Below are 25273 nucleotides of genomic sequence, written 5' to 3'. Positions count from 1 at the left end.
AATTGAAGCTTTAACAGTCCTAATCACTCTATGGAAGTACAAATTCAGGCAAATGCAAGACCACACTTAATAACCCCTGTACATAAACATGTTTATTTTCTCTTTTTACAGCAAGTTAATATGCAGGTTCAAAATGTCCAATCAGACATTGGTACACAACATGAGGTGCCAAAATCAATTTCAATGGGAAAGAACTGGAAATGAAGGTGGGAAAAAGAAAAAGGCATTGCCACGTCTCATACAAGTAGGGTACATACTGTATTTACACAAAATGGGGGGGAGAAGTGTCGGAAATACTCCGCAGCACTGTGTGTGGTTATGAAAACATCTATTTAAGTGTACATAAACTTCACTTTGTACAGTATGTTTGCAGAAACAAAGAGACGCTCTCATTCCTGCGGACATTCACAAACGATGTTTCAGGTTAGGCAACGGAAACTGTGCATGTGTGGGAGTGGGATGGGGGGTGGGGAGTGGGGGGTTTGGGTGGCTTACCAGAAGATGTAGAGCCTTTTTTTGTTGTTGTTGTTTTTAAAGCTTTAATCTGAAATCTAACATGTCCATAAGAAGCCCAACCAGTCACCGCAATGTACCTTTACATTTGGAGACTGAGGGGAACCTGACAGCGCTGACTGACGAGATGAGAAGATGGTTTGGTGAACACTTCATGCAATTTCAGGCAAGATGAAGCAGTGCCAGCAGCCCCCAGCCCAAGCACCAAACAAAGACAAGAACTCAACAGACCTCCGTTTGTTTTCAACTGATTCATTAAAAAAAAAAAAAAAAAAAAAACACAAAAGAAACAACACCCTGTAGTAAATCTGTACAACGAAAATACATTTGGGATCTACATCTAAAGGTACATTATTCAGGTTATATACACTCCCCCATACATATATTATCTTTACATGTAGACTTCATTCAAACCCAAACATTAAGAAAACAGAAGACTAAGCGGGGAAATGGGGTCACACCAAACGTCCATTTAAAAGTCTGTTGTTACTGTACCTCAGCTGCTGATCCGAGCCTCTGCTCTCGTCTGTACAGCAAACCACAGCAGGACTAAAACATCTCACCTGGATGGATTTTGCTACTGTAACAGGGAATTCAGAATCCTCAAAAACGACAGGGGGGCGGGGTGGGGGGGACAAAGTGACAACAGGTCTTATAGAATCTTTTTCGCAGTTGAACTAAATCTGAACAAACTACCGTGTACGAAGGTTATTTGAAGTGACTTCAAGAATACAAAATAGAAATCAAGTCAGAACACGGGCACAAACCCAACTCCAATATTCTGACACAATCCAACAAAGGCTTTCAATACACTTGGGCCTCTTCACTGAAGAGAGCTACACTGTTCCATCAATAAACATTTATGTTCTCTGGTCTCAGGTGGGGCAGGGTTGGTAACGAGAAGCCGCGTTGCCCCCAACGTTTCGTTTGAAAGCAACTGATAAAAACAGAACCGTGGGTTTGAGATCTCTTCTGCACATTTGCTCTTGTTCACTTTGTGTTGCAGCGTTGAAATTCATTCAGAAAATGGAAAACTACATTGTACAAAGTGAGATTCTCACAATCTCTTTGCAAGAAAGAAAAGTAATAAAGAATGACTTGTGCCTGCCGTCTTCCAGGATACGTGGAGGCAAATCCGTTAATATCCCTGTGATGCTGCTCTGCTTCTTAGTCTATTTTCACATTTGTGTAGATCTTCCTCACGAAGGCACTTGTTCCCATGTATCCAACGGCACCTGGAAAACAGAGATCCTCTTAGCTGGACATGGAAATAAATCCATCACAGGACAGGATGGGAAGCACACGCTTCATGTCTGACTTCAATGAAGCCAGACGCAGGTGAAGAACAGACGATGGCTGCGATGATGAAAGAGCTGAGGTGAAGGGAAGGAGGCGGGCTCTAGTGCACCTGTTCAAGCTATCAAAAAGTAATGCATTTAAACATGTCCCAGAAATAAAGAGGGTCAAACTTTTCCCCACGTTAAAGTGATTGTCTCTATTTCTTTAACATGTTTAACTGGAATTAGGGTTGACAAGCCAATTACTTTTAATTAGAGACAGAGACTGACATGGAGGAACTAATCACTGACCCCTCGTCTCTATGAGAGGATTTAGCTTGTAAATGGAGTGCTGCGAGCAACCACTGGAGGGCCACAATACACCTTTGCTACAAGAGGACCACATGCATCACTGGGCACGCTCAGTCGGTGGTCTAGTGAAAACACAGAATCTAAGCCGGATGTTATTCTTTAGAATCACTTGCCCAGACCGTCTGAGCTCTGCCATGAGTAGCCACATGACTGATGATTATGAATCAGTATTGTCACTGTGTTCACATTGAAACCACCAATACAACAGTCATTTGTCACCATGCCCATCGGCAAAAACAAAAATTGATATTTGATTTTTCGCCTCATGACCCAGCCTTAGCCTAGTCAGCTAATAGTAGCACAGCTAACCTAGCTACCTGTCTACCAGCAGCTACCCACAAACCAGAACGGTGCTGGAGCCCCTGTCCCTGGCTCAGAGGCTGTGTTTAGTCCCGGTCTGGCTGTGTTCACACGGGGGCTGCTGAGCCAGTACAGCAAGCAGCAGTTAGCAGTCACTGAACAAGTTGGATTAGAGTCCTTAGGAAGTAATACATGCAATTCACGTTGATTAACTTCAAAACATGTCTGTTATTTCATTCATCAATCGTTTGACAGCCCTAATTAGAATATTTTGGTCCTGCAGCACCGACAGCAGCAAGTCAGGTTCTTGCGTGGCAGATTACTGTTTTACACCCCAACACCGACTCTCACCTTCAGGTGGGACGATTCAGGCTTCTCACAATTTGATAACAATTGTGAGAACCTGAAATCCATTAATAATCCATTACTGATGCATGCCGATTGCAGATTACCCCCAGCCCAAAAATCTGGGTTTCCACTGGGTTTTCAACAGTTCTGGCACGTTTTATCATCAGACAGGAGATGATCCTGAATATTTCCAACAACTGTCAGCGAACAGAAATCCATCACTTGAGTGAAGGGAATCGTTTGGTCACATCCAGCTTGCGTCAGTGTCCTAGATGTTTGCCAGAAGCTGTCAGGAATGCACTTATTTGGTGTTTTAATTAACTTGGTGTTAGTGTTGGGGAGGAAAAGTTGCAATAAACACCTCCTCAACTATCAACACTCCGGAATCCTAATCAGGAGAAACTGACTGCAATTCCCATGATCCCATGCTACTTCATAACATCACAAAACAATATCTTTTGTTATTGTTTTGCTTGACAGAGGTCTCGCAGAAGAAAATTGCATCTTGTGTTTTGGGCACCTATATAGTGATGCATTTTCATGAATTTATGATCTTTGTCAGCTGACGTCTGACAGCAGCACTCTGTGGTGTGATACTCCTCCTTTCTTTCATGGCTGATTTACAGTTGTGCATCAGCTCAACTAGGAGTCCACGCCAGCTGTCACCAATGCCTGTGTTTACAGCTTCAGGTTTGAAAGCCAGTCTGACTTTCTATGCACACTTCAAACAACGGCGACTGAAACTGGATGTTTTGGGCCAAACATGATGGAGGCAGTTAGATTTACTGAAATGATGACAAAGCAGGAAAGAGCACAGACATCGGAACACATGGTGAAGAAACGTGACAACGAGGAAACACCGAAACACTAAAATAAATCTCTAAATGCTCTGGTGAATAACAGAAAAGTGTGAATAAATAAAATGCTAATAAATGATGGACTTCAATCATGCCATGGCCAGGGCTCATGGTCACCAGGGCTCATGGTCACCAGGGCTCATGGTCACCAGGGCTCATGGTCACCAGGGCTCATGGTCACCAGGGCTCATGGTCACCAGGGGCTCATGGTCACCAGGGGCTCATGGTCACCAGGGCTCATGGTCACCAGGGCTCATGGTCATCAGGGCTCATGGTCATCAGGGCTGCTGCCACAGCTCTTGCAGGAACAAGATTTCAAATCAATACCGTTGTACTCTTCTCCCCCATAGGAGTTTGTGTTCTTTTACAGTTTACTGGCACTCTGGACCCTCTTCTGCCTCACCAGTACATGGGGAAACGAGCACTTACCATGAAGAACCAACACTCAATATGTGCTCAACTGTAAAGGAAACACTCAGCATTTGTTGAAATTTAGTTAAAATTATAAATGCATTTGGATGGAAACCTGGTGAATTGATTTAATGCAGAGGTGCAAATCTGCCTCCAGGTTGCTTTTTTTGCGGTGCGGAACAGTCGTCCATTATTCTACTCGGCATCTTGTAAACAAGCAACAGATGTGCAGTTAGGAGAGTTTGGTGAAGCTGACTCAGCCCTCAAATCTCAAAGAAGAGGGTTAACGAGAAGAATATGAAGAGCCTGATATTGTGTCTAAAAATTTGATGTAGTTGTACTTCATCTCTGATCCTTCAACAATCGCTGTTATGCCTGATGGCTGAGTTTATAACATTTATTGGAGAGTCAGGAGGATTTGTATTCCAACATGATGTAACAACAAGATGGCGAACTCACCACACATGATTCCTAGGGCAGTGCTGAACACAGCCATGTAGCCGAAGTAGAAGGACGTCTGGAACAGCCCGTACATCCTAAAATACACCGCAGGAAACACACGAGCTGCACTTCATTTGGAAGGGGAAAGTAGCTGTTTCTTTTCTACATTTGAAATGCCTTTCACATGATGCAGTTAAGAGACTACGACTCACTTAGTTTTGAAGAAGTAGTAGTAAAAGGAGTACATGTAAACGTAAACAGCCGTGGATGCAGCAGACAGGAAGCTGGTCCATTGCCTGGAAGAGGTAAATTAAAACGGAGCTGATCATCCCTTGGGAGTGAAACATCATTAATTTTCTGCAGGTTCATGGGGACACGATGGACGTCACATCAGACTAAAATGCACAAATGTTAAAATACTAGTGCACTGACCATCTGTAGTCCTCAGCGTTGAGCAGGAAGTACGTGCACACGATGGTCACACACACAGTCACGATGCAAAGAATTACCAGGACGAGCATCATGAAGCCATAGACGTAGTAGATCTTGTAGGCCCAGAAGGATGTGAAGATGAAGTACCTGGAGGATGAGGAGAGAAACCTGTCAGCTTCTTGAGTGATGAACCTACAAACACCTTGGTGTCGCTGCATGGACTTACATTTCAATAAAAATGGAGCCGAATGGAAGGATTCCTCCAAGACAGACAATGACAGCTGGCTCCATGAACCTGAAAGATTTTCCCGGGGTAGACATGCAAGTTTATTATGTTGGACATAAAAAAAGGAAAGGCAGATCTGACAGTCGCATCAACTATTCTCATCTCCTTGGCAACTGGCCACAGTGCTTGGCAGAATCCTGTAAATTTTAACACTTCAGCTTAATTGCTTAGCAATTTTTCATTTTCCAAACAGAGATGGATGAACCAGTTTGTCCTTCAGATCTGATGTATCCCTGACTGACTTAAGAAAGTCTGGTATGCCAGTGTCAAACCACACCTACCATTTCTTCTCAGGGATTGGTCGTGGCACGGCGTTCACCCGGCAGGGGAAGTTCGGCTGCCCAGACAGATTTCTTCCCAAAATTGTCCCCACAAGGTTTAGTGGCAGAATGACAAAGAAGCAGATACAGCAAACGGCAACCTGCAGAGAGACGAAGAAAGAAGAACAAGCTTTACTCAGGGTCTGGTCATCATCCAGAGAGATGTTGCTAAATGTTTGCTAAGAGTTTGTAGAAGTCCTGGGTCACCCACAAATAAACAGCTGACCTTAGGTGCCCTCACTGCTGACAGAGTGGGACACATTACGAATACTTCAATTTTAAAGACTGACTACCATCTACAGACCTGCTGTCTACAAGTCAGAGGACATGAGGAATGAACACACGTCAAAATCTGTGACACAATATAATCAATACAACCATGTTAGCATTGTAACAATAATATAATAGAATGAAGAGAATCATTTTTTGGACTATTTGTTGCTGGAGGAACAGCTGATCAATGCAGTAATGACAGGGCGAGGGAGAGTGGTGCTCTCATCAGGGATTTGTAGATGCTGGATTGTCTAAACAATCTCGCAAAATTTGTAACACATTTCCTCAGCTGACATCACCTGTTTGATCTGAGGAGTGTTTTGCTGAGAGAATTTGACTGTCCAGATGAGCACTGAAGCTGCAGGTGTTGCTGCTCCCTCTCCCAGATCAGCTGCACTGCGTCTCACTGCTGTTCGCCATGTTGTGAATACATGTTTTGCAGCAACACCTTGTCTCTTAGAAAATCTGAACTTGATCCGCACTTGTATTTTAATAACATCTGGTGGTGTTATTTCAATTTCTTCACTGACTGGCAACTCTTGAGAAAACAAATAGAGGAAACAGGAAAGGGTGGCGAGAGCGCTCGTCTTGTTTGAGTGACTGAGCAGCGGGTGTCAAGCGGAGGGAGAAATAATGCAACGAACGCCGACAGTTGACTGAAGCCAAAAACAAATATATTCACTTCATACTGAGATGCACCCATATGTTTACAGAATGTGTTGCTGTGTCAAACCCACCATGGTGCCGAAGGGGATGGCTCTGGAGGCGTGGTAGTAGATAGCGATGAAGTTGATGAAGAAGGCGGTCCCGCACACCATGGCTGGGATCATGAAAGCCCCGATGAACATTTGCTTAATCCATCTTCTGCCTATGTTATTCAAAACAACAAGGTGGTTTCAAACAATTAGCAAATTAACAGAAAAGGCATCAGATGGGATATACAGTGTGGAGTATTTTACTATTATAATTGTTAGTGTTGTTGTTATTATTATTATTACCTCCTTGTTTTGCGTACAAGCTTCCCCCAAAGTAGCCATTGACAGGGGAGGTGGCTGCGTACACAAAGATGGCGGTGCTCAGCATGGATCCTCTCCTGCAGAAAAATACATGATAAGAGTCGATCCCTGTGATGTTTGTGTCTCCCTGTGTTTGAGATTTCTTCCCTCAGAGACAAGCATTTCATATCTACACACAAATCTAATCGTGTATTTTGAAGTGACATTTCAATTGAAAGCCTGTCCAACCAAAAATATCTCAAAGAATAGAATGGCTTTTATACATGTCACTAGTACTCTTACTCTATAAAAAAAAAAAAAAAAAAAAAAAAAAAGGAAAGAGGTGGGAAGCTCATCCCCTTCATTCCACGTTTCTGTCCATTCTGCCCCAAATTTCTTAAAGGAACACACCAACTTTTTGGGAAATGAGCTGATGTGCCATTCCCCTATGAGCCAGACAAGATAGATGGCTACCTTTCTCTGCGAAAAAGTAATCCTCCTCATCCTCTCCTACGATGTCAGCCATGATTAGTAGCAGCACTCGCTATTCTAGTCATAAAACAAATGTTTGGTTTTGTTGGCTGAAGACGGGGCTTTTTTAGTTGTTGCAGTAAATCACCACACTCAGTCAGGAAAGTTGCACCAACAATACGTCTGATTCTAAATTCGTAGTGTCTCGCAATTTTAAATTTTGTTCCTAGCGAATGCTACGCACAACCCTCGTCACATTTAAGAAGGCAAAAACCATTTAGGAAAAAACACGTATTGGATGTCTTAACAGAAGCGTGCAAACACTTCAGCGTGATACAGCTCCTTTTCGCTCTGATTTCACCTTGTGTTGCAAAAGCCGTTACATGAATCCAGTGGCATCGTGTTCAGGTTTGTGCCGTGTTCTAAGAGTTTACTGAAACATCAAGTGAGTCTGCAAAGTTCGATCTTCGAAACCGATAATGTTTGAATTAACTTCAAACTTTGACGATTATCTGAACAACCTTCAGTTTCACGCACCAACTCAATAGGGAGCAGCATATTCCCAAGAAGTTGGCGTGTCCACACCTTTCCCCAGAAACAAGTCGATGCCTCTCTCAGCGTGAGATGAGGGTGAAAGTGGATATTTGTTCCAGCACTAGCTACTCGGTCAACTTTAATATGGTGACTGAAAGAATGGCATCACAGACACAAGCAGCAAAAATTGGGTTCCCTGTGAGGTAAGCGAGCTGCTACAGAATCAGATATCTGCGTAGAACAGCAGCTCCTCATGATACGGTAACTCACCGTCACTCCTCGAGGAACAAAGCAATGATACGAGAGTGAGGATTGTTACAGCGCAAACAGACTGATCCTGTCAGATTCACCTTGTGCCTTTTACATTCAGGTGACCAGGTGAATAATGACCAGAGTCATGTAAAGAGCCACATGTCTGAAATTATAAAAAGTTTTTCTTTAAATTCATAAAAACTAAGTTAGCCTTGACAGTTCATAACCAAAATATAGGTATTATAGCACACTATTTATCTAATAGTTACCTGAATGTTGTCTTTTGCTCATAAATAAAGAGCAATTACAGATTTGTTCCACTCACATCTGAGTTTTACCAGCTTGAGGCCAAGTGTGAAAATTTACATGCTAAGTACTTACTCCGTGTAGAGGTCCTCAACCATCGCAACTATGATGACAATGAGGGAGACGGAGAAGATCTGACAGCCGGAGCCGATGAGGGAGGAGAAGATCAGTGGATGGCTCGACGGCCGAAAGACATCACCATGGACCTGCTTCCAGCCGTATTCATCTCCCAGGTCTCGGTCCTGTTGGCACAAAATCCCGGAGTGGAAAACATTTGAGTAAATCAATCAACTCTGCAGGTGAGATGGCGAAATCCATCATTTACCAACACACCAAAGAAAAAAAGAAAAAAAAAAAACTCAGTAAAAGTGTCATTGTGAAAAACAAGCCACAAAGACATTTTTAGGAACTAACCATGTCATCCATTTCTTCCTCTTTGCTGTAACGGGCGTAATCCTTTCTTAGTGTTCTCATCAAGATCATGGACACCAAACCCACCAGGAAAATGACCATCATGAAGGAGTTGAATATGGAGAACCAGTGAATCTGAAGAAAAACGTGTTAAAAGATCAAAAGGTTTTTTTTGTTTTGTTTTGTTTTGTAAAAACATGCCCATTAAAGGATTTCTTATTTCAAAAAGCAATGCAGCTTTTTAACTCAATGACTAATGTAAATCTCCAGGTCTGTTACTGTGTGCAAATGCATTATTCAGGTTATTTGGCGTTTCGGCCTCGTAAACACTCAGTCAGCTTCACACTGCAACTCAAGGCAGAAGGGAAGCTTTTAAACCAGCTGGCTGGAGGAGCTGGATTAAACTTCCTTTAAGAACTAGCTCAGCTGGATTCCTGCAACAGCCGCAGGTGCAGGTAGTGTCAGCCAGTGGTTACCAGTACTTCTCAGTTGGTCAATTGCAACCTGGTTCGAGGCTCAACTTGCCTTCTGAAAGGTTATAAAGGAAGCAGCTTTCTTGGCTGGCACGATGAGAACCGGACTTCCACTCACCCTGTGCTGAAAGAAGGATGGGTCGAGGTACTTGTCGAATCGGTCTTCAAACTTCACATCTGACTTTTTCCACTTCACCTGTGATAGGGGAGGATTATTCAGATGGATTCTTGAATTTTTACAAACCATAACATGTTTACGTGACCCATATTACAAACAGAAAGTCATTGTTATGGTTAAAAAATACAGTAAAAAGGCCACTGAGTGGATGGTCCAATACTCACAGAGTAAGACATGGCAATCCTTGTGTTGGGTACCAGTCTGACTTTGCCTTCGCTGGTCAGATTCACATCAACAATTCTGTTGCCATTGAAACCAATCTCCAGTTTCTTGTACGTCCACAGGTAATGATCTTCACCATTGTCATCTGCCTCACCAACAATACCTAGAAAATATGACATGCATTGAACAGGAGAGCTAGTCCTTAAAGAAATGGACACACACACACACACACACACAAAGGTGTAAAGACAAATGTAAATAGGCAGCTATTGAAAATAAAGGCCACTTGCAAAACTGGGTGTTCACAGGATTACTTGTTTTTCTCTTTATTCAGAGGTTCACTTATTGACAGGTTTGTCCCAGCAGACCACTGGAAACAACGACTGACTCGATTAGTACCATCTGAATCAAGCTTCAATCACTTGCTTCTTCTTCTAGGGTCAATAAACAAATGAATAATTTGGTCGCATGGCATATGACACATTTAATATGGTAACTGCTAGGGAGTAGCAACTTAATATTAGGGTACCGTATATTACCTTTGGGCTTGAGTACAACTCGTGAGACAGCTTTCCATGAAACTGGAGGGTGTGCTGTTCGCTTTTCAGTGAATATCGCACTGTTTCTGACATGTGAATATACAGCTACACCAACCCTGGGTGCACCGAGTCTAGTTTGAGCTAAATGGTCCTCTTTTGACCACAACCACACAGACAAGCTCATCATAACTGGTTTTAGGTGCACTGAGTGTGTGGGTGTCTCTGTTGGCACCTGCCATTTTGTAGTAGAAGGGACAGAGGGTGTGTCAACATGTACAACAGCTGTTCAGAAACCAATACCAGAACTGGTCCTAGATGATCACTATCAAGGGAAAGCAATCCCTGCACTTATATGTTCATTAATTAGCCCTAAAAGAGAATCTTGCTACTTTGCAGTTAGCTGATTACTATCACGTACAGGAAATCAATTATTCTTTACCACACTAATACAGTGGCCTAAGCCTACAGAAAAAGTTGTGCTGTGCTTCCACTGATTAACTACTGTTTTAGAGCACTGAAGCAGAACTGATTCATATGTAACAGTAGTGGATGGAACAAGCAAAACATCAGCAATGCATCAATATTTCATGGTAAAATCCCACCAATAAATCTGATGCACATCCAGTATCAAGGCTGTAGTTTTATCAAACTTGATGATTAGACTAAAGCTCTTTGGTTTCATTTTCTGGACGGATTTGTTCATCTTTTGCAAAACTACATGCATGCATATTTATATAGTACTAAGTACCAAGCAACAAGCTCAGATAACACCATCTGTAAGGAACAAAGAATTACATCAGAAAATCTACCATTATTGTGCTGTTAGTTGGGAACATTTTCGGCTGTGATCATGCTCTATCTGCAGGTAAATCAACCAAAGTGTCTTTGCATGTGTGGTTATGTGACATCTATGTTATACCTCTTTGTTCAAATTAACCTCCATCCTGAGCAACAGTCACAAAATACCACACAGATGCACAGTGAGTTTCAAGATAAGAAAATAACCAAACAGTCAGAGCTTGGGTGCATGAGCCTAACCTAACAAGTCACTGTCCCAGACACAGCACCTTCATTGTACCTTTATAGTTTATACACACAAGCCGGACATGAGGTCAAAGTCTATATTGAATCATAATCCTCGGTGTTAAAGGCAACGCTCCACCCAAAACTCACTATACCAGCTTATGTAGTTGCGTTTGCAGCTGTGGGAGTGGCAACATTGTTAACAAGTGAACCAGAGTTATGAAGAGACTGACAGTGACTCCTTCAGGTCCTTTTAGCACAGGATAGCGCAACATGCCAGCAGTGCCACATCACAAAAGTCAGGGTTAAGTTTGGCATGTTGTGCCAGTGTTATAGCATACTGAACGTTTCTGACATAACAAAAGGACCTCACAGTGTGTCCCAGATTTATATTTTGACATATATATGAAACTGACCCGGTGTATTTCCGCAGTTATTTCAGTGACCAACAACTTAATAATGGTATTACATGGCATAATCTTATCTGTTTTAATGCCTCACTGTTGCAAATCTGAACAAAAAAAACCCCTGCTGACTTTTGATCAAACACAAAGTAGCCTGACGAGCTTTCATGTAACTATGAAAAGCCAATGGCAGGATGATGAAAGAAGACCAAGCAGGCTCACACATCGGTAAGAACAGGCTCAACTTCTCTGATATTAAATTGAACAATGAGCAAAATGTGAACAATAATACAGCCCTCAGTTACTGAAATAAATGTGAAGGACTTAAGAAATGCAATGATTAAAACTGCCAAACAAGATTGATATGTAAGGGAGAGCCAGAAAACACAGCACCTCCTCTCTTACAAGAACACAAGGCCTGGATGCCACTATTTCTACTGTTGAAAAGAAAAAGCATTATTACTCACCCCAGATGGGCAGGTCATCTATGTACATTTGGTACCAGTAGTGATTCTTAATAGCATAGACAAAGGCATCCCGTTTTGCTTTGTCCAGGTCAATTTCACAGTACGTCGTCTGCATGACTTCCTCTACAGAAGTGAGAAATGCATCATCTTGTGAGATACAAGCATGGGAAAAGTAATACATCAGTGCATCAGAAACAAATGAACAAGAATCTGAATACCTTTAAACTTTATGTCCAGGCCACTGAACTCCAACTCAACTCCCTGCAGAGCCTCTCCAAGAGTTTCATGGTAGTGACTGATGGTCTTCTTGGAGCCCACACAGAAGGGCAAAGAGAAATACTTGTATGTTTCCTGTCGGTTGTGGTAAGGCCCCACTGTGTTCATCCATAAAACTACCTCCTCCTTATCAATGTACTGGAGAGAGAGGAAAAGGGCTCTTACTTTGAAGTACAGGAATGTTACACCGGTCTTACTTGTCGTTCTGCTTTTGTAATACAAAAGAAAATATCAACTACACACACAAAAATCATTGTGCACGTAAAAACTCAAACAGGAAACAGTTATCGACAGAAGCGTTTGATTCAGACACTATGCTTGAGAGCAGCCGTGGTAAAAGTAAATTTCCCACTGAAACTAGCATTAGGAGCTCTATCACATTTCAACTTAAAAACACTCGAATATGCCGCATATTTATCAATGCAACGAGTACAGAGTTTATGGAGAAATGCGTTGACAAAGTTTTCAAACAGTCAGGGAGGTCAACTGCGATGCTGTATCCAACTGCACGAAGTTAATTTAAAGCGTTTTCACATCATATAGCTTAAGTTTTTGGCGCCGAGAATAGAATAGAACAGAATACGGTTTATTAACTAGTATAAGGCTTGTAACTAATACATTTTGCTTTGACACAAGTGGAAAAGGTAAGGAATGTCGACGGGCCCTGATATTAAAAACCTGCTCTTCCTGTATAAAACAACCACCGTAGCCGTGACTTCTTGACGTTAGACTCTTCAAAATGGTACAATAGCATCCATTAAGTCGAGGTTTTTGGTTAGTGCTACTGGCTAGTCTAAGTTGAGTAGTTTCCGCCGGCCGGTGCCCAGGGAGGGCTTGTTGAAGAAGACATGCTAACAAGCTAGCAAGCAATCGCTGGGCATAAGCACTTAGGCCGATAAGTGCTGACATGTAGCTAGCTAATTGACTGCCTGTCTGGTTGGTAGCATGCTATGCGTTAGTAAAGAACACGGCAGTCTCAGTCGTGTGTGCTGACATTACGCGATTCTGTTTTCTTCTGAGCAGCTAGCTGTCGCGGCTACGGTTAGCAGGTTGCACAGAGCACAAACGTCCATTATTTTCAAGGCTCCCCCTTTTCATTCGGCCTCTCAAAACGCTGTCTTACCGTGTGTTCATGTTCGTCTGCCTCGACAGGTAATAAAAAGCCCAAAATGATGAGAAACGCCGCCACCGCCGCCACCCTCCACCTGGGAGACCCCATTATTTTCTGAGAAAGTGTGGAGAAAGATCGGGGATGTTAGCTTAGTAGGGCTATCCCACCTTCTTCCTGGTTGTATGACAGAGGCAAATTTTAGGGATGCTCTCGTACGCATATGGCGTAAGTGCTTCACGAGCGCTCAACGCACACAGTTAGGATTGGCTTAGGAATGTCACGTGGTATACAGCGTCCAATCGTATTGGAAAGCGGTGGATAAAACAGTGAATAAAGCAACCCTGTGGGCGCATCGTCCGCAACCTTCAGCCACGTCATCCGACTGCCAGGACCGGAGCTTCTCAGACGAATCTGGTGCATGAAACATGATAATGACACTCTGCAATCACGCCTATTCACTGTCGGAACAAGCCTGCAAATAGGCCCAACTTGTCATAAAAATATCTCACTTTTATTGAATTGAAATGTGCACAGGCGCACACATTAGTCTCAAATACTATTCCCATTGCAGTCTGTATGCTCTCATGAGAATGAGACAAAAACTGACTTCCAGCCTAAAAGTAAAATTATCAAGAAATAGTAGTATACTTTAACTGTGTTCTTTAAAAAAAAAATTCAACTAAGTCAGATCTTTTCTCTAAGCCACAAAATTTTTAAATCAGTGACCATCATATGCATCATCAATATGCATAATACATGAAGCAAAAATGTGGAAAAACCTGCTGAAAAGTGCAGTCTCTATTTCATTACGTTTTCCTTTTTCAGTTCAAGAAAGGGCATGTAATGTTATACACCTTTTTATTTCAATAAAAAGGTAACTTCTTGAGATAAAGTTGTGACTGGGTATTTGGTGGGTCATTTCAAAATCAGAACATATATATTCAGCGGAGCAATAAAAAATATAATTTCCTTACAGTTTGTCTACACACTATATTCAATGGAATTTCAGTTTATAAAAATCAATTGTTTGTAATATTTAAAAATTATAGTTTCAGTTACCTACTTATAGTATTTTTCAACAGCATATCATATATACAGAGGTCTATAATTCAACAATGAGTAGATAGCACAAAGTATGATTCTTCACAGTTCTGATTCTGAACATGCTGGATTGTTTGATTTTCCACATAAAATGACCTGGGGGCCTTTCAATGAGCTACGTGACACATAGTCAATTGTGTTGTTCAGCCAACAGCAGGAAGGATAAACAGGTTCCCACTGATGATTAAACTGGTTTAAATTCTTCAACCTCAAAATGAAAAATGATGCACAGTATGTCAGAGCCCAGGAGTTATGAGATAGCAAGCAAACAAGTCAGACGACCAGCTAACTGGAATTACTGAAATTGACTGACATGATGGATGCAGTTTGATCAGAGCCAGAAGTTACTGCAGTAAGCTGCTCATATAAGTTAGTTAAACTTTTTTTTTTTTCCTTTTCCACAGCATCTAAGTCCGGTCAGAAAAAACAATTGCCATGGCTGTAATCCTTACAAGCTGTCTAGATCAATCAACCTTGAGTGTGACATGGGGGAGCTCACCTGACTGTTCACAAATTCAGAGTATTTACTGAATTGTGAGCAATCAGTGAAACATACTTTCCCATGAATTATGCATTTATCAAAGATTAAACTCAATCAATGCACAAAGTCAGTGGAGAAAAAAAATGTGGAAAAACCAGTCCAAAGGTATATCCCATGTTATGTTAGTCAAGAAATGGAGTGTGTAACCCTCCACTTCAGGACTGCATTCCATTTCAGAGGCAGACAATAGGAAATGCCCTGAAGATACTATTACAGAACAAAAGCTAGAATTAATTTTTCAAAGTTAGTATCTCATGGCCTTGTATAAGACAAAGGCAAACAGATGGCAAGTTATAGTAAATGGCTTGAAAAGATGTCCTTCTGCCTCTCAATGCTGAACGTATCATTCATGGGAACCTTTTAATAGGTTCATTGAAGTTATGTCTGCAACTGTACAACAATTACAACAAGATGAAATAACGGCGGCGGCACGGCAATGCAGTGGTCAGCACTGTGGCCTCACAGCAAGAAGGTTCTGGGTTCGAGTCCTGGCTCCAGCACGGGATCTTTCTGTGTGAGTTTGCATGTTCTCCCTGTTCCTGTGTGGGTTCTCTCTGGTACTCCAGCTTCCTCCCACAGTCCAAAGACATCAAGAGGGGACGAGGCTAATTGATACTCTACATTGACCGTAGGTGTGACTGTGAGTGTGAATGGTTGTCTGTCTCTATGTGTTGGCCCTGTGATGGACTGGAGACCTGTCCAGGGTGAACCCCGCTTCTCGCCCATAGCCGCTGGGATAGGCTCCACCCCCCGTGACCCTTGATAGGAATAAGCGGAAGAAAATGGATGGATGGATGGATGGAATAACGGAATGTCTTAGGATTTTTTTTCACTGCTTCTGTAAAGGGAAGAAAAAATCATTTACTGTGTATTTTATTGTTTACTCAGGGTTTCCAGTTTAGCTTTTTGTTAGTCTTAATATTGTCAAGTTTGTATTCTCTATATAGAATATATAGTATAGTATTTTCTGTGATTTTGATTAATCAATAAGAATAAGAATAATAAAATAAAAAATGATAGCTTAGATGAAAACACACGTGTTCCTTATTTTGCACTGTGAATGGCTATGCTTACGTAATCTCTTTGTACTTTCTGTATTATGACAATAAATTGACTTGGACTTGATTTTGAGAAAATCTGAAGTGAACAGAGGTTCTGAGTTCCTTTATTTTGTAAAAAAAAACAACAACAACAACAACATAAAAATAAGATAATTAAAATGTAGCTTTCTGATGATTTTACACAATAAACTTTTTTTTCTTTTTTTAAATTTTCTACTTTTGCAGGACCAGCAGATTTGAAATGGTAATGTTCAATTCATTTTTGCCCTTATAGAACAATGTTGTAGTCTCTGAGGGAAAGTTAAAAGCTGAAATAATTACATGAAACAAAGGGAAGTTATGTGGTGTCACAAGAGTTCTGTTTGCTGTCTTATAACACATTATCACTCAAATGCAAGGACACACAAAATGTGATTCTTAAAACTATAAAATATCTGTTCTGTGATTGAACTGAAAGAATTCCTGATTCCAGCACAATAATAAATTACCTTGTATTATTCCAAAATGAGCACACCAGCCTGATGACCGGAGTGACACATGGGTATTATTACCTGACAACAATGTGGAGTAAAGGCATCTACTGCCACACAATCAAAATCCAAACCACATTAACATGGAAAATATTAATTTCAGCTGTGATCATTCAGATAAGTTACCTCCAATGATGAAATAACACAATTTTATTACACTAGTGTTACATAACTGTCTTTGATTTTTCTTGACATTCATTCATTCATTGATTCACAGTCATTTTGAACTAAGGAAATGATCAGTAAATGAAGCAATCGATACCAGATAGTGTGCTGGAGCAGAGATAAATGTGCTTTCATTAAAGGAAGCGGTGACTCTGGCAGGCTTGTCCTACTGTAGCCGTCTGTCCCACTTTACAACGATGACACAAACTTTCTGTAGAGGAGACATGATGCAATAATAAAACACTTCACCGATTTGTACGGCCAGCATATAAAACTCTGTAATTGCTGTCGGTGAAACGTTTTCTCACTTTATGATGTCAGGCAGATGTGGGTCTCTGTACAAGCCGTTGTGCAGATACCCCAGAGAACCATCAAAGGACACAAACTTGACTCGATCTGTATTCTGGGTCCTGGCTGCTACCTCATACATCTGGGAGGGAAAATGGAAAAAAAAAAGAAGAAGAAGAAGAAGAAGAAGAAGAAGAAGAGGACTCTAATGAAGCCATTTAATGGCTTTAAGCTTTGCATACAAAACCACTGAAGGTTGTAGCGTGTTTTGATTAGAAAAAGAGTGCGTTACACCTGCTGAGCATGCTGAACAGGAACCAGGTGATCATCCTCTGAGTGGAGGAAAAGAAGGGGGTTTCTTATTTTCTTCAAACTGCAGGATTAGAAACCCCCCCCCCAACAAACAACTGCATTAAATTGACTTCATTAACAACAGACAACAATTTAATATTATGTATATAAAAAAATGGTAAGTTGTTCTTAAAACTTACTTTTCCTCAGTGGGAAAGACAACTTTGTTTTCTGCCCAAGGTTCTGGAAAAATGTATCCCATACCTGGAAACTTCCAGTAATACTTAAAATAGTAAGGAAATAAAAGAGAAGTTTACTTGTGATGTTGAAGCATTCGTGTGAAATGAACACATGAAGTACCAAAGGTGGCCTATTTTACCCAAGTGAAAGGATGAAATGGAATTTGCTCCCGAGCCGTATTGAAAGCTCCTTCGAGGATCACGCCATCAAGGACAACATCTGACATGCAGAGGAAATTATCACTTTACAACTGTGACAAAATAAACATGGGGACATTTTACAAAGATGTCTTTTCACTCCTGCATTTTTCTTCATGACCCCAGAAATCAAGAAGAGCCAGCCATGTATGTTTAGCTTTAAACGAGTCTCGAGTCCGAGGGCCGACAACAGCAAGACTGTACAAAAACATCCATTTACGAACTCCTATGCTGATCATCCGTCATCTAATAATAAACAAACTATGACACTGCCCGTTCGATGCCTCCGTGAACGATCATGTTGGTTCAACCAAACGTGCCAGCTTCAAGCTAAATATCACGAAGAAGTAACACAGGAGGAAAAACACATCCGTGAGCTTGAACACCTATTTGTGAGTACTACCACAATATTTTCAGTGAGGTACTGCATTAAACCTACCTTGCTCCATGAGTTTGACAGCAGTGTTAGTAGCAACTCTGAAGAGACAAGATGAGCACCATCAGCTCAAGTCGTATCAAGACTCATGGTGTCAGGTGGATTGTAGCTGTTTCAATGCTAATTACAAGTGGTAATTAAGTAATGGTACCAAGTCAAATCAAAAGAGAATAATTAAAACAATTCCCTTTACCGGTGATTTGATTTAGATGGTCACTTTATGAGAGGTGTAAGATGTTCTACTCTTTCTCCCGCTAGCTTAGAACAAATATACTTTACTGCTGTTTTGATTTATCCTTATTAGAAATACAAATATGTAAACAGATACAAAAGAAGGATAATCAACTGCCATTGGCTTGCTGTGTACATACATATAGAGAGTAACTGAACCCAAGGTTCAATTTTGTTCTTGTGAAACACAAATTTTCAGTTCCAGAAAGAAAAAAAGTTATACTTATAGTTAAGCATACGCACACACAAACCCACGCACACTCATACACACACACACACACACACACACACACGGATGGTTACTCAGCTCCACCCTCGCTGACAAAGTACAGAGAAGAGTACAGGCCCTTTCCTAATGGCGACTATCAATGACATCCCAAGGCAGTAGCAACTACGTTGATATTCGTAGTTCATTAATTTCATGTATCAACTTCAGTCGCTTGCTGGCGACTTTTTTCTTCTCTTCTATAACGTACAAACTGTACTGCGGACATTACTGATTTCTTTCCAAATACACTTGGCCAGCCTCAGTTTACACAACACTGTCTCAATCATAGTCTTATCATGATGGTAAGAGTATTTATTATTGTACAGTAAAGGCTCCTCTGGTCTATGAAGTTGTACTGCATAGAAGTTGTTTGCATGCACTCTTTTCCTATTGATATGATATTTCTTTGGGTGGAGCTCCTTATCTGCTCAGCAAATATTGACGACCTGACGGTCTTCTATGTTTTCCACTGGTACTGTACCAGGTCTTATTTCATACTTCAAATAGTGGATGCAATTTTAGAGTATGCAGTGCATTTTCAAAGTGGTTCCACACTTGCATAACTTTCCTTACTGACCCAGTGCCAAGAGAGTGTCCCCAGATGACGACCAGGCTGCTTCCGCTGCGTGCTTTCACCCAGTTGTACAAGGAGACGGCATCTGTAGTGAAACCGGCTTCAGTCGGCTCCCCAGTGGAATCTCCGAACCCTGCCATAGTTCCTCACATCACCACAGATGACCAACACATAAAGGGAAACAGAGGTGCTCCTGACTGCCACAAGAGGGCAGTCATACAGAGGAAAACCTGCACTGAATTAATCTGACCCAAAGTTGAACTGTCTCCTTTGAACCAGCAAACAGCTCAGCAAGCACAACTGCATTACTGTACAGTAATCACATGGATGCAAATCAGTGTAGGAGGGTTGATGCTGTGATCAATGGGGAGGCAAAGAAGAAGAAAAATTGAAAATATGCTTAAAAGAGAGTCGTAAATCTTGACACCAACCTCTGTAGTCAGGCACTAGTACATGGTACCCAAGTGCACTCAATACCTGTTGACAAATAATGCTTATTCGTCATCACAATGGCTATTCAGACTTTCATATCTGTATTAGACCTCCACAAGACTAATACGTTTGTGTGGGTGATCACTCACTTTTGACACTCCCACCCGATGAGGGGCTGCCCTGTTGAAATGAGTCACGAACAACACGAATGTAGATAAATGGCTGTGTTTTCACACAGAAAAAGTATGTACAGCTTGTGGAACTTATACTCTGCTTCTTCAGATGCCTGCTATAATACAAATGCATTATTTATCATACCTGGTGCCAGTGTTCCCGTGAAGATAAATGAAAACTGGACTTCCATTGCCTAATGTGCTCTGGTACCAAGGCCAGTCCTTCCCCTGTGCCTCTTTCCACAGATTTTCAGGGACCGTGTGCCTTGCAAAGTTTAAAACAATACACTGGCTTAGAAACACTGCTAAATATCAGATCATTAAGGGGTGACTCTGACCAATTCTCTGAGCCCTTTTAGTGTATTATACACTTCTCTAAAGTTTACAGATTGATCAGCATAGACAACACTTCACAAATCTACATGATTGGTGTCCCCTTATATTCAGTACCTCCAGGATTCCATCAAGAGCCTTTATGATTGCTGTGGCCAAAAATACTCGAGAGGTTCTTGAATACTTGATTGTGAAGCTTTTCCTAAAAATTGTTTTAAAATTAAGTGATTTGTTTGCCTTTAAAATGTGGGAACTGGCAAAATTTGTGATCCGGTCCAAAAAAATAGAGATTTATGTCCCTGTGTGGCTGCCGCTGATAAGAGCGGTGTGTTTACATGTTGCCATGATGGCCCAGAGGTTGAGATGTACAATTCTAATACATCCATGAGGTAGTGTTTATATAATTATGTTACACTGCTTGCTGCATTTGAAAATATTTGTTGGTTAGTTTTACTTTGATGTCTTGTATTTCTGATAATGAATCTGTTTTACAGAGCTTACATGAACCGAAAGTTTTAGCAAGGTTGCCTAGGAATGGACTGGAAATGGAGCGGGTTCCCTGAGTGCGCTATTGCACACGCACAAATAGTTCATTCAAAATATACCAACGAACATGTGAACGGGCATATTCCCACAGCTGTGGCACATATAAAGACTTGATTTGGAATATCGCCTTCACCTGAATATCGACATTAACCGGAATACGGTATGCATATAAACCTAGTCTTTGCTTTCACATGAATAAGCGCAGTTGATGATGTGTCAAATAGTGACGTCACTTCAAGAAGTGCCCCCCCCCCCCAATAATGAAAAATGCAACGATTAAAAGGGTGGGGATTTTGAAATTATGCAACCACCTGCAAATTCTGCGAGGTTTGGCTTTTTTTACATACAAAGTACAAATTCCATCGCACAGAAATGGACTAATAATACATCTTGTCACATCCATGCTAGAAAACCTCCTCCAGCTACGTTGAACTGAACTCACCATATGCCAAGAGAGATCCCCTCCTCTGATGTTAAGTACATGTTAATGGTGTGATTAAGGGACAGATCAGCAGGTTGGCCGAGGTCAACAAAGAAGGGCACCCTGACTGCAGACAGACAAAAATGCATGGGGACTTTTTTTTAGGCAAATGGACGACTTAAATGTTTTTCAAGGGTCACAGGGAAGGAATTCACTTACTTCGGTGTGTGTAAACAAGGTGCTGGATCAATTGTGGGAGCATTCTCAACGTGAATGGCACCAAAATGAGGATAACAAATAGGGAAAATAACCCTTTTTTCAGCCACTGCTTGGACCTGAGAGGAAAAAGAGAGAGAGAAAGAGAGAGAGAGACAAACAAACTGAGCCCTGACCCTCTGAGCTTGATCTTCTGTATCGCTGATTTCTCCAGGTGCTTCTGCATAGAGCTGGGCAGGATCGAGTCCTAATAAGTTAACACTGTGAATCTCCAGGTCCCCCATCTCAAAGTCAATGTTCTTTTGTTTAAATTCCTGATATAGAAAGGTCTGTGGTTAAACTATTGTTGTGTTTTTTTTTCTTTCTGACCCATAAAAACTTTTGTGAATTTCAAAGCTTTGATGTACGTATTTTTAAAAAAATGGGATTGCTCACAAGTGGCTAAATGAGACTCCAGGGGTTACCTGGGACATTAAACTTGATGACCCCAAATGCACAGGCGAGGGAAGAAGAGGTCATTCTAAAAAAATAGTTTACATTACTGTTGAGCAAAACAAGTTAGTATAGTAATCTAAAGATCTTTCTCCAGTGCAAAACCCTATTGGTTTATGGTCAAGGCACAATTCTCCCTTTATCCCTGGTTAACAGCAAGTATATGATATTTTAGTTGCCATTTATTAAAAACATTAATTACTGTTACATGTTAATAAGTGTGACTATTTGTCAATTTTTGCTTGGCCTGGTTGGAAAATGGTAATTATACAAGATGTATCAAAGATAGCGGTTGCATTCGTGAATGGTTTTTGAATCGCAGTTAAGCTATTTTACCCAGTGCTAACGGTTAGAAGCAGATGGTGCACTGTGTGGTGAAATAACTAACAACTTCATGTGCAACTCAGCACATAACACTGAGTTACTTCACCCTACGATTTATCTCTTATGCCCAGTGCTAATGGTTAACCATTAGCCAGTGCTAAAGGGATGATCACATGCTTGTGGAAAAAAAAAAGAATAATAACATTTTGTTATCTGTTGTACCTGTTAAATCACAAGTTATTATCATGGATTGATTTTTTTTTTTAAACATCCTGACATCTGTCACGACACCAAAGTGACCCTACCGTCAGTCTGCCAAACAGTTTTATTCATGTCTCTCCTCCTCAGAGGGACACAGATGCTTCCATCTTCAAATGCAACAGTAATTTATTTCAGCCGCACAAATTCTTGGATGAGTGAGTGATTGTTATGTGCATCAGCAGAGAGCAGAGAAGGAGAAATGAAGGGGGTGTGGGTGGGCGACTGTGTTTGTGGGGTAAAGAACACCACCTGCAGGCTCATGAAAGCACAGGGACAGCAGTGCAGCAGATGTACACATTAACATGGACAACGCTGCTCTGCAAGAGTCCTAGAAGTCTGTGGTCACAGCATTAATGTGGGAGAATTCAAAAATCTCATCACGAAGGGAAGCTATCACTGAAGTCAGTCTTGACTCCCCGGAGGCAACGGTACAAAAGAGGATGCTATTCAGACTATTGCCGGTTAATGGACAATACATCCCACCCCCTCCATTAACACTCTAATCAGCCAGGAGAGCCCTCTTAGCAAAAGACTGATTTCTCCTCACTGCTCAAGGGAAACATATAGGAGGTCATTATTCCAACACCCATCAGTCTGCCAGCTCATCTGCCCTGAGTTACAACTTTTACTTCTTCCAAATCCTCTCCAGAAAATGTCCAGGATCTCATTGCTCAAACTTTTATGAATGCACAGTCATGGTGAAAGGTTTTACTCCCCAGGACCAGCAGCAAGACGTGCAAAAACAGGGGGGAGTGAAGGAACATTCCCTTCATGCCCTTGAGCAAGTGCATTCAGTGCATGTGTGTTTACTACTTAAGGATGGGTCAAACGTAGAGTTCTCCCCTCAAGGATGAATAAACCGTCTTCATCAAATCAAATAAAAAACTTTGGTGTAATGATGAAACCAACTTCGTTAGACCATGGCTAATCAAAGCGGGGCCTGGGGACCTAATTTGACCCACCATAATGTTAGATTTCTCATAAATAAATAAATAATACAGATCAAAAAATAAGAAATTATAAATTAATTTAAAAACTATATCAGTAACTATTAACAAACTTCACGCTGTTTGTATTGTAAGACAAAAATGCTCTTCAAATATGTACACTCCATTAAAAAAAAAATAGAAGAAAACCATGTTTCAACAACAAAAATACAAGCTTGCTTTTGGCCACCAACCCACTCTTTAGTTAAAATTTTGGGCACCGTCTGCATTAGACACGCTTATTTTACTAAATTATTCATAAACCTTTAGAGTTTAAAGCAGCAAAACAACATATAAATCAGCGATTTTCTTGAACTCAACCATGTCTTACACTCACTTATAGTATAGCCATTTCATGTATCTTTTTTGCACAACACACGTGAATATTTTAGCAAAATAAATGGAAGGTATTTCAAAAACTACATCTCTCATGAGGAAACATGACGGTGTCACCAAAACGTGTGTTCAATATGAGCTTCAGGTGTATTACAGGTTAAAAACCTTAATCTGCCAGTGACTTATCGACGAAACTGATCATTTGACAAAGAGGAGGATCTGACTTCATCATCAGGAGTTACAGACGCATTGTTGCCGAGACAATGACTGGACGTTTGTTTAACGATGAGTGAACTGTGGGAGCACAGTAGCAGATAAGCTAATGTTAGCTAACTCACTGTGTCTTCTGTTTCCCCTGGACTCTGACTGTCCCCTGAATGTCCCTCGACGTGGGGGGCGACTCTTTCTTATTGCCCACCCTTTTCCTCATCTTAATGTCAGAATAACACCGACAACTTCTGTTTTCCACCGTCGTGGTTAGGCTAAACAGCAGTAGCTAACTGGCAGGGGCTTTCTGGAAAAAAAAAAAGAAAAAAAAAAGTTTGGTTAAAGTCCAGCTCAGGCGCGAGGGAGGCGGGGGCTGGGACGTGAAGGCAGCACGGTTTGGCTTCTTTTTCATTAAAGTGTAACCACCTATAACTCACAACTGCGCACCAGACTAGCAGTCTGCAACATTCCATTGCAAGACAATGCATGGTGAATACGAACATTCTGTACTGGTACTTAAAAAAATGAAGAGCGGAACTTAAATTAAAAAAAAGAAAAGATTTATTGCAGAAGAATGATGAAACTCTTTCAGGTTGTAATTAGATACAGCTAGAGTTTGTACAGCTCAGTATACCCAGTCAGAAATGTTTTCTGCTGATAATGATACATGCAAAGTTTTTATTTTGTTCCCATCATAAAAATTGTTGGTTGAGACAGGTCAGCACGTCTCAGTCACAGTCTTAGTGGTGCATTTTTGTAACCTCACATGAAAAGTTCAAGAGACAGTTTGACAAATAAAATAAAATTAAAAATCCAGTTATTATCGGTTCACCCTCATGTTGATGGAAGGTCAAATAAGGTTTACTGAAGCCAGTTGCCCCAAGCCATGAGCTTAGACTGCTTCAGTGACCAATTTTTAAAATAACTGCTGTTTTATTGTTGTTGTTGTTGTTTTTTTTTTGCATGTGTTTTTTACATTCGAAAATTCACGTCAAGTGTTTGGGAGTTTTCTGCTGTGCCTTTTCCTTTGAAACTCTGGCAGTGTTTGGTAGACTAAAAAAACTTCCCTGGGTGATTATAGTGACTGAATTTTCAAAACATTTTACATATTAAAAACTTGTGACAAGTGATTGCTAATGTTTTGGAAACATTTCCCTGCAATCTGGGTATGTACACATAATACTACAACAA

At 41.0% G+C, this 25273-nt stretch overlaps 2 protein-coding genes across 2 annotated transcripts; both read right to left on the bottom strand.

The window, feature by feature from the left end:
- Positions 1-50: 50 nt before the first annotated feature.
- Positions 51-13644, bottom strand: tm9sf3 (transmembrane 9 superfamily member 3). The gene is made up of 15 exons (XM_086179598.1): positions 13445-13644; positions 12264-12459; positions 12046-12168; positions 9615-9775; positions 9391-9468; positions 8803-8934; positions 8464-8630; positions 6829-6923; positions 6568-6698; positions 5519-5658; positions 5178-5246; positions 4952-5098; positions 4732-4815; positions 4538-4614; positions 51-1748 (listed from the first exon to the last, which is right to left on the bottom strand). Exons 1-15 carry the CDS (start codon positions 13538-13540, stop codon positions 1681-1683), a joined length of 1764 nt encoding a protein of 587 aa, XP_086035724.1. The 5' UTR covers positions 13541-13644; the 3' UTR covers positions 51-1680.
- A 2573-nt stretch (positions 13645-16217) lies between these two features.
- Positions 16218-24557, bottom strand: LOC147247820 (lysophosphatidylserine lipase ABHD12). Its single transcript, XM_086181097.1, has 13 exons — positions 24214-24557; positions 21480-21595; positions 21282-21387; positions 20106-20225; positions 19937-19967; positions 19787-19832; positions 19359-19488; positions 18286-18323; positions 17789-17868; positions 17610-17692; positions 17413-17491; positions 17139-17260; positions 16218-17041 (listed from the first exon to the last, which is right to left on the bottom strand). The coding sequence occupies exons 1-13, from the start codon at positions 24303-24305 to the stop codon at positions 17020-17022; spliced, it is 1065 nt and encodes a 354-aa protein (XP_086037223.1). The 5' UTR covers positions 24306-24557; the 3' UTR covers positions 16218-17019.
- Positions 24558-25273: the final 716 nt, after the last annotated feature.

This window comes from Aulostomus chinensis, chromosome 16 (genome assembly GCF_037954235.1).
Source record: "Aulostomus chinensis isolate RoL2024-O1b breed Wild chromosome 16, RoL_Achi_v1.0, whole genome shotgun sequence".
Taxonomy (NCBI): domain Eukaryota; kingdom Metazoa; phylum Chordata; class Actinopteri; order Syngnathiformes; family Aulostomidae; genus Aulostomus; species Aulostomus chinensis.
The sequence above is the reverse complement of the archived record's forward strand: the minus strand, read 5'-3'. Positions and strand labels throughout refer to the sequence as shown.

Coding starts and splice junctions, on each gene's coding strand:
- tm9sf3 (XM_086179598.1), bottom strand. CDS start 13,540: ATGGGGTCTCCCAGGTGGAGGGTGGCGGCGGTGGCGGCGTTTCTCATC. Junction 4,816..4,951: donor AACGCTGAGGACTACAGATG/GTCAGTGCACTA, acceptor TACCTCTTCCAG/GCAATGGACCAGCTTCCTGT. Junction 4,615..4,731: donor TACTACTTCTTCAAAACTAA/GTGAGTCGTAGT, acceptor GGTGTATTTTAG/GATGTACGGGCTGTTCCAGA.
- LOC147247820 (XM_086181097.1), bottom strand. CDS start 24,305: ATGAGGAAAAGGGTGGGCAATAAGAAAGAGTCGCCCCCCACGTCGAGG. Junction 20,226..21,281: donor GGGATCTCTCTTGGCATATG/GTGAGTTCAGTT, acceptor AAACTTTGCAAG/GCACACGGTCCCTGAAAATC. Junction 17,261..17,412: donor CTGTTCAGCATGCTCAGCAG/GTGTAACGCACT, acceptor TTTCCCTCCCAG/ATGTATGAGGTAGCAGCCAG.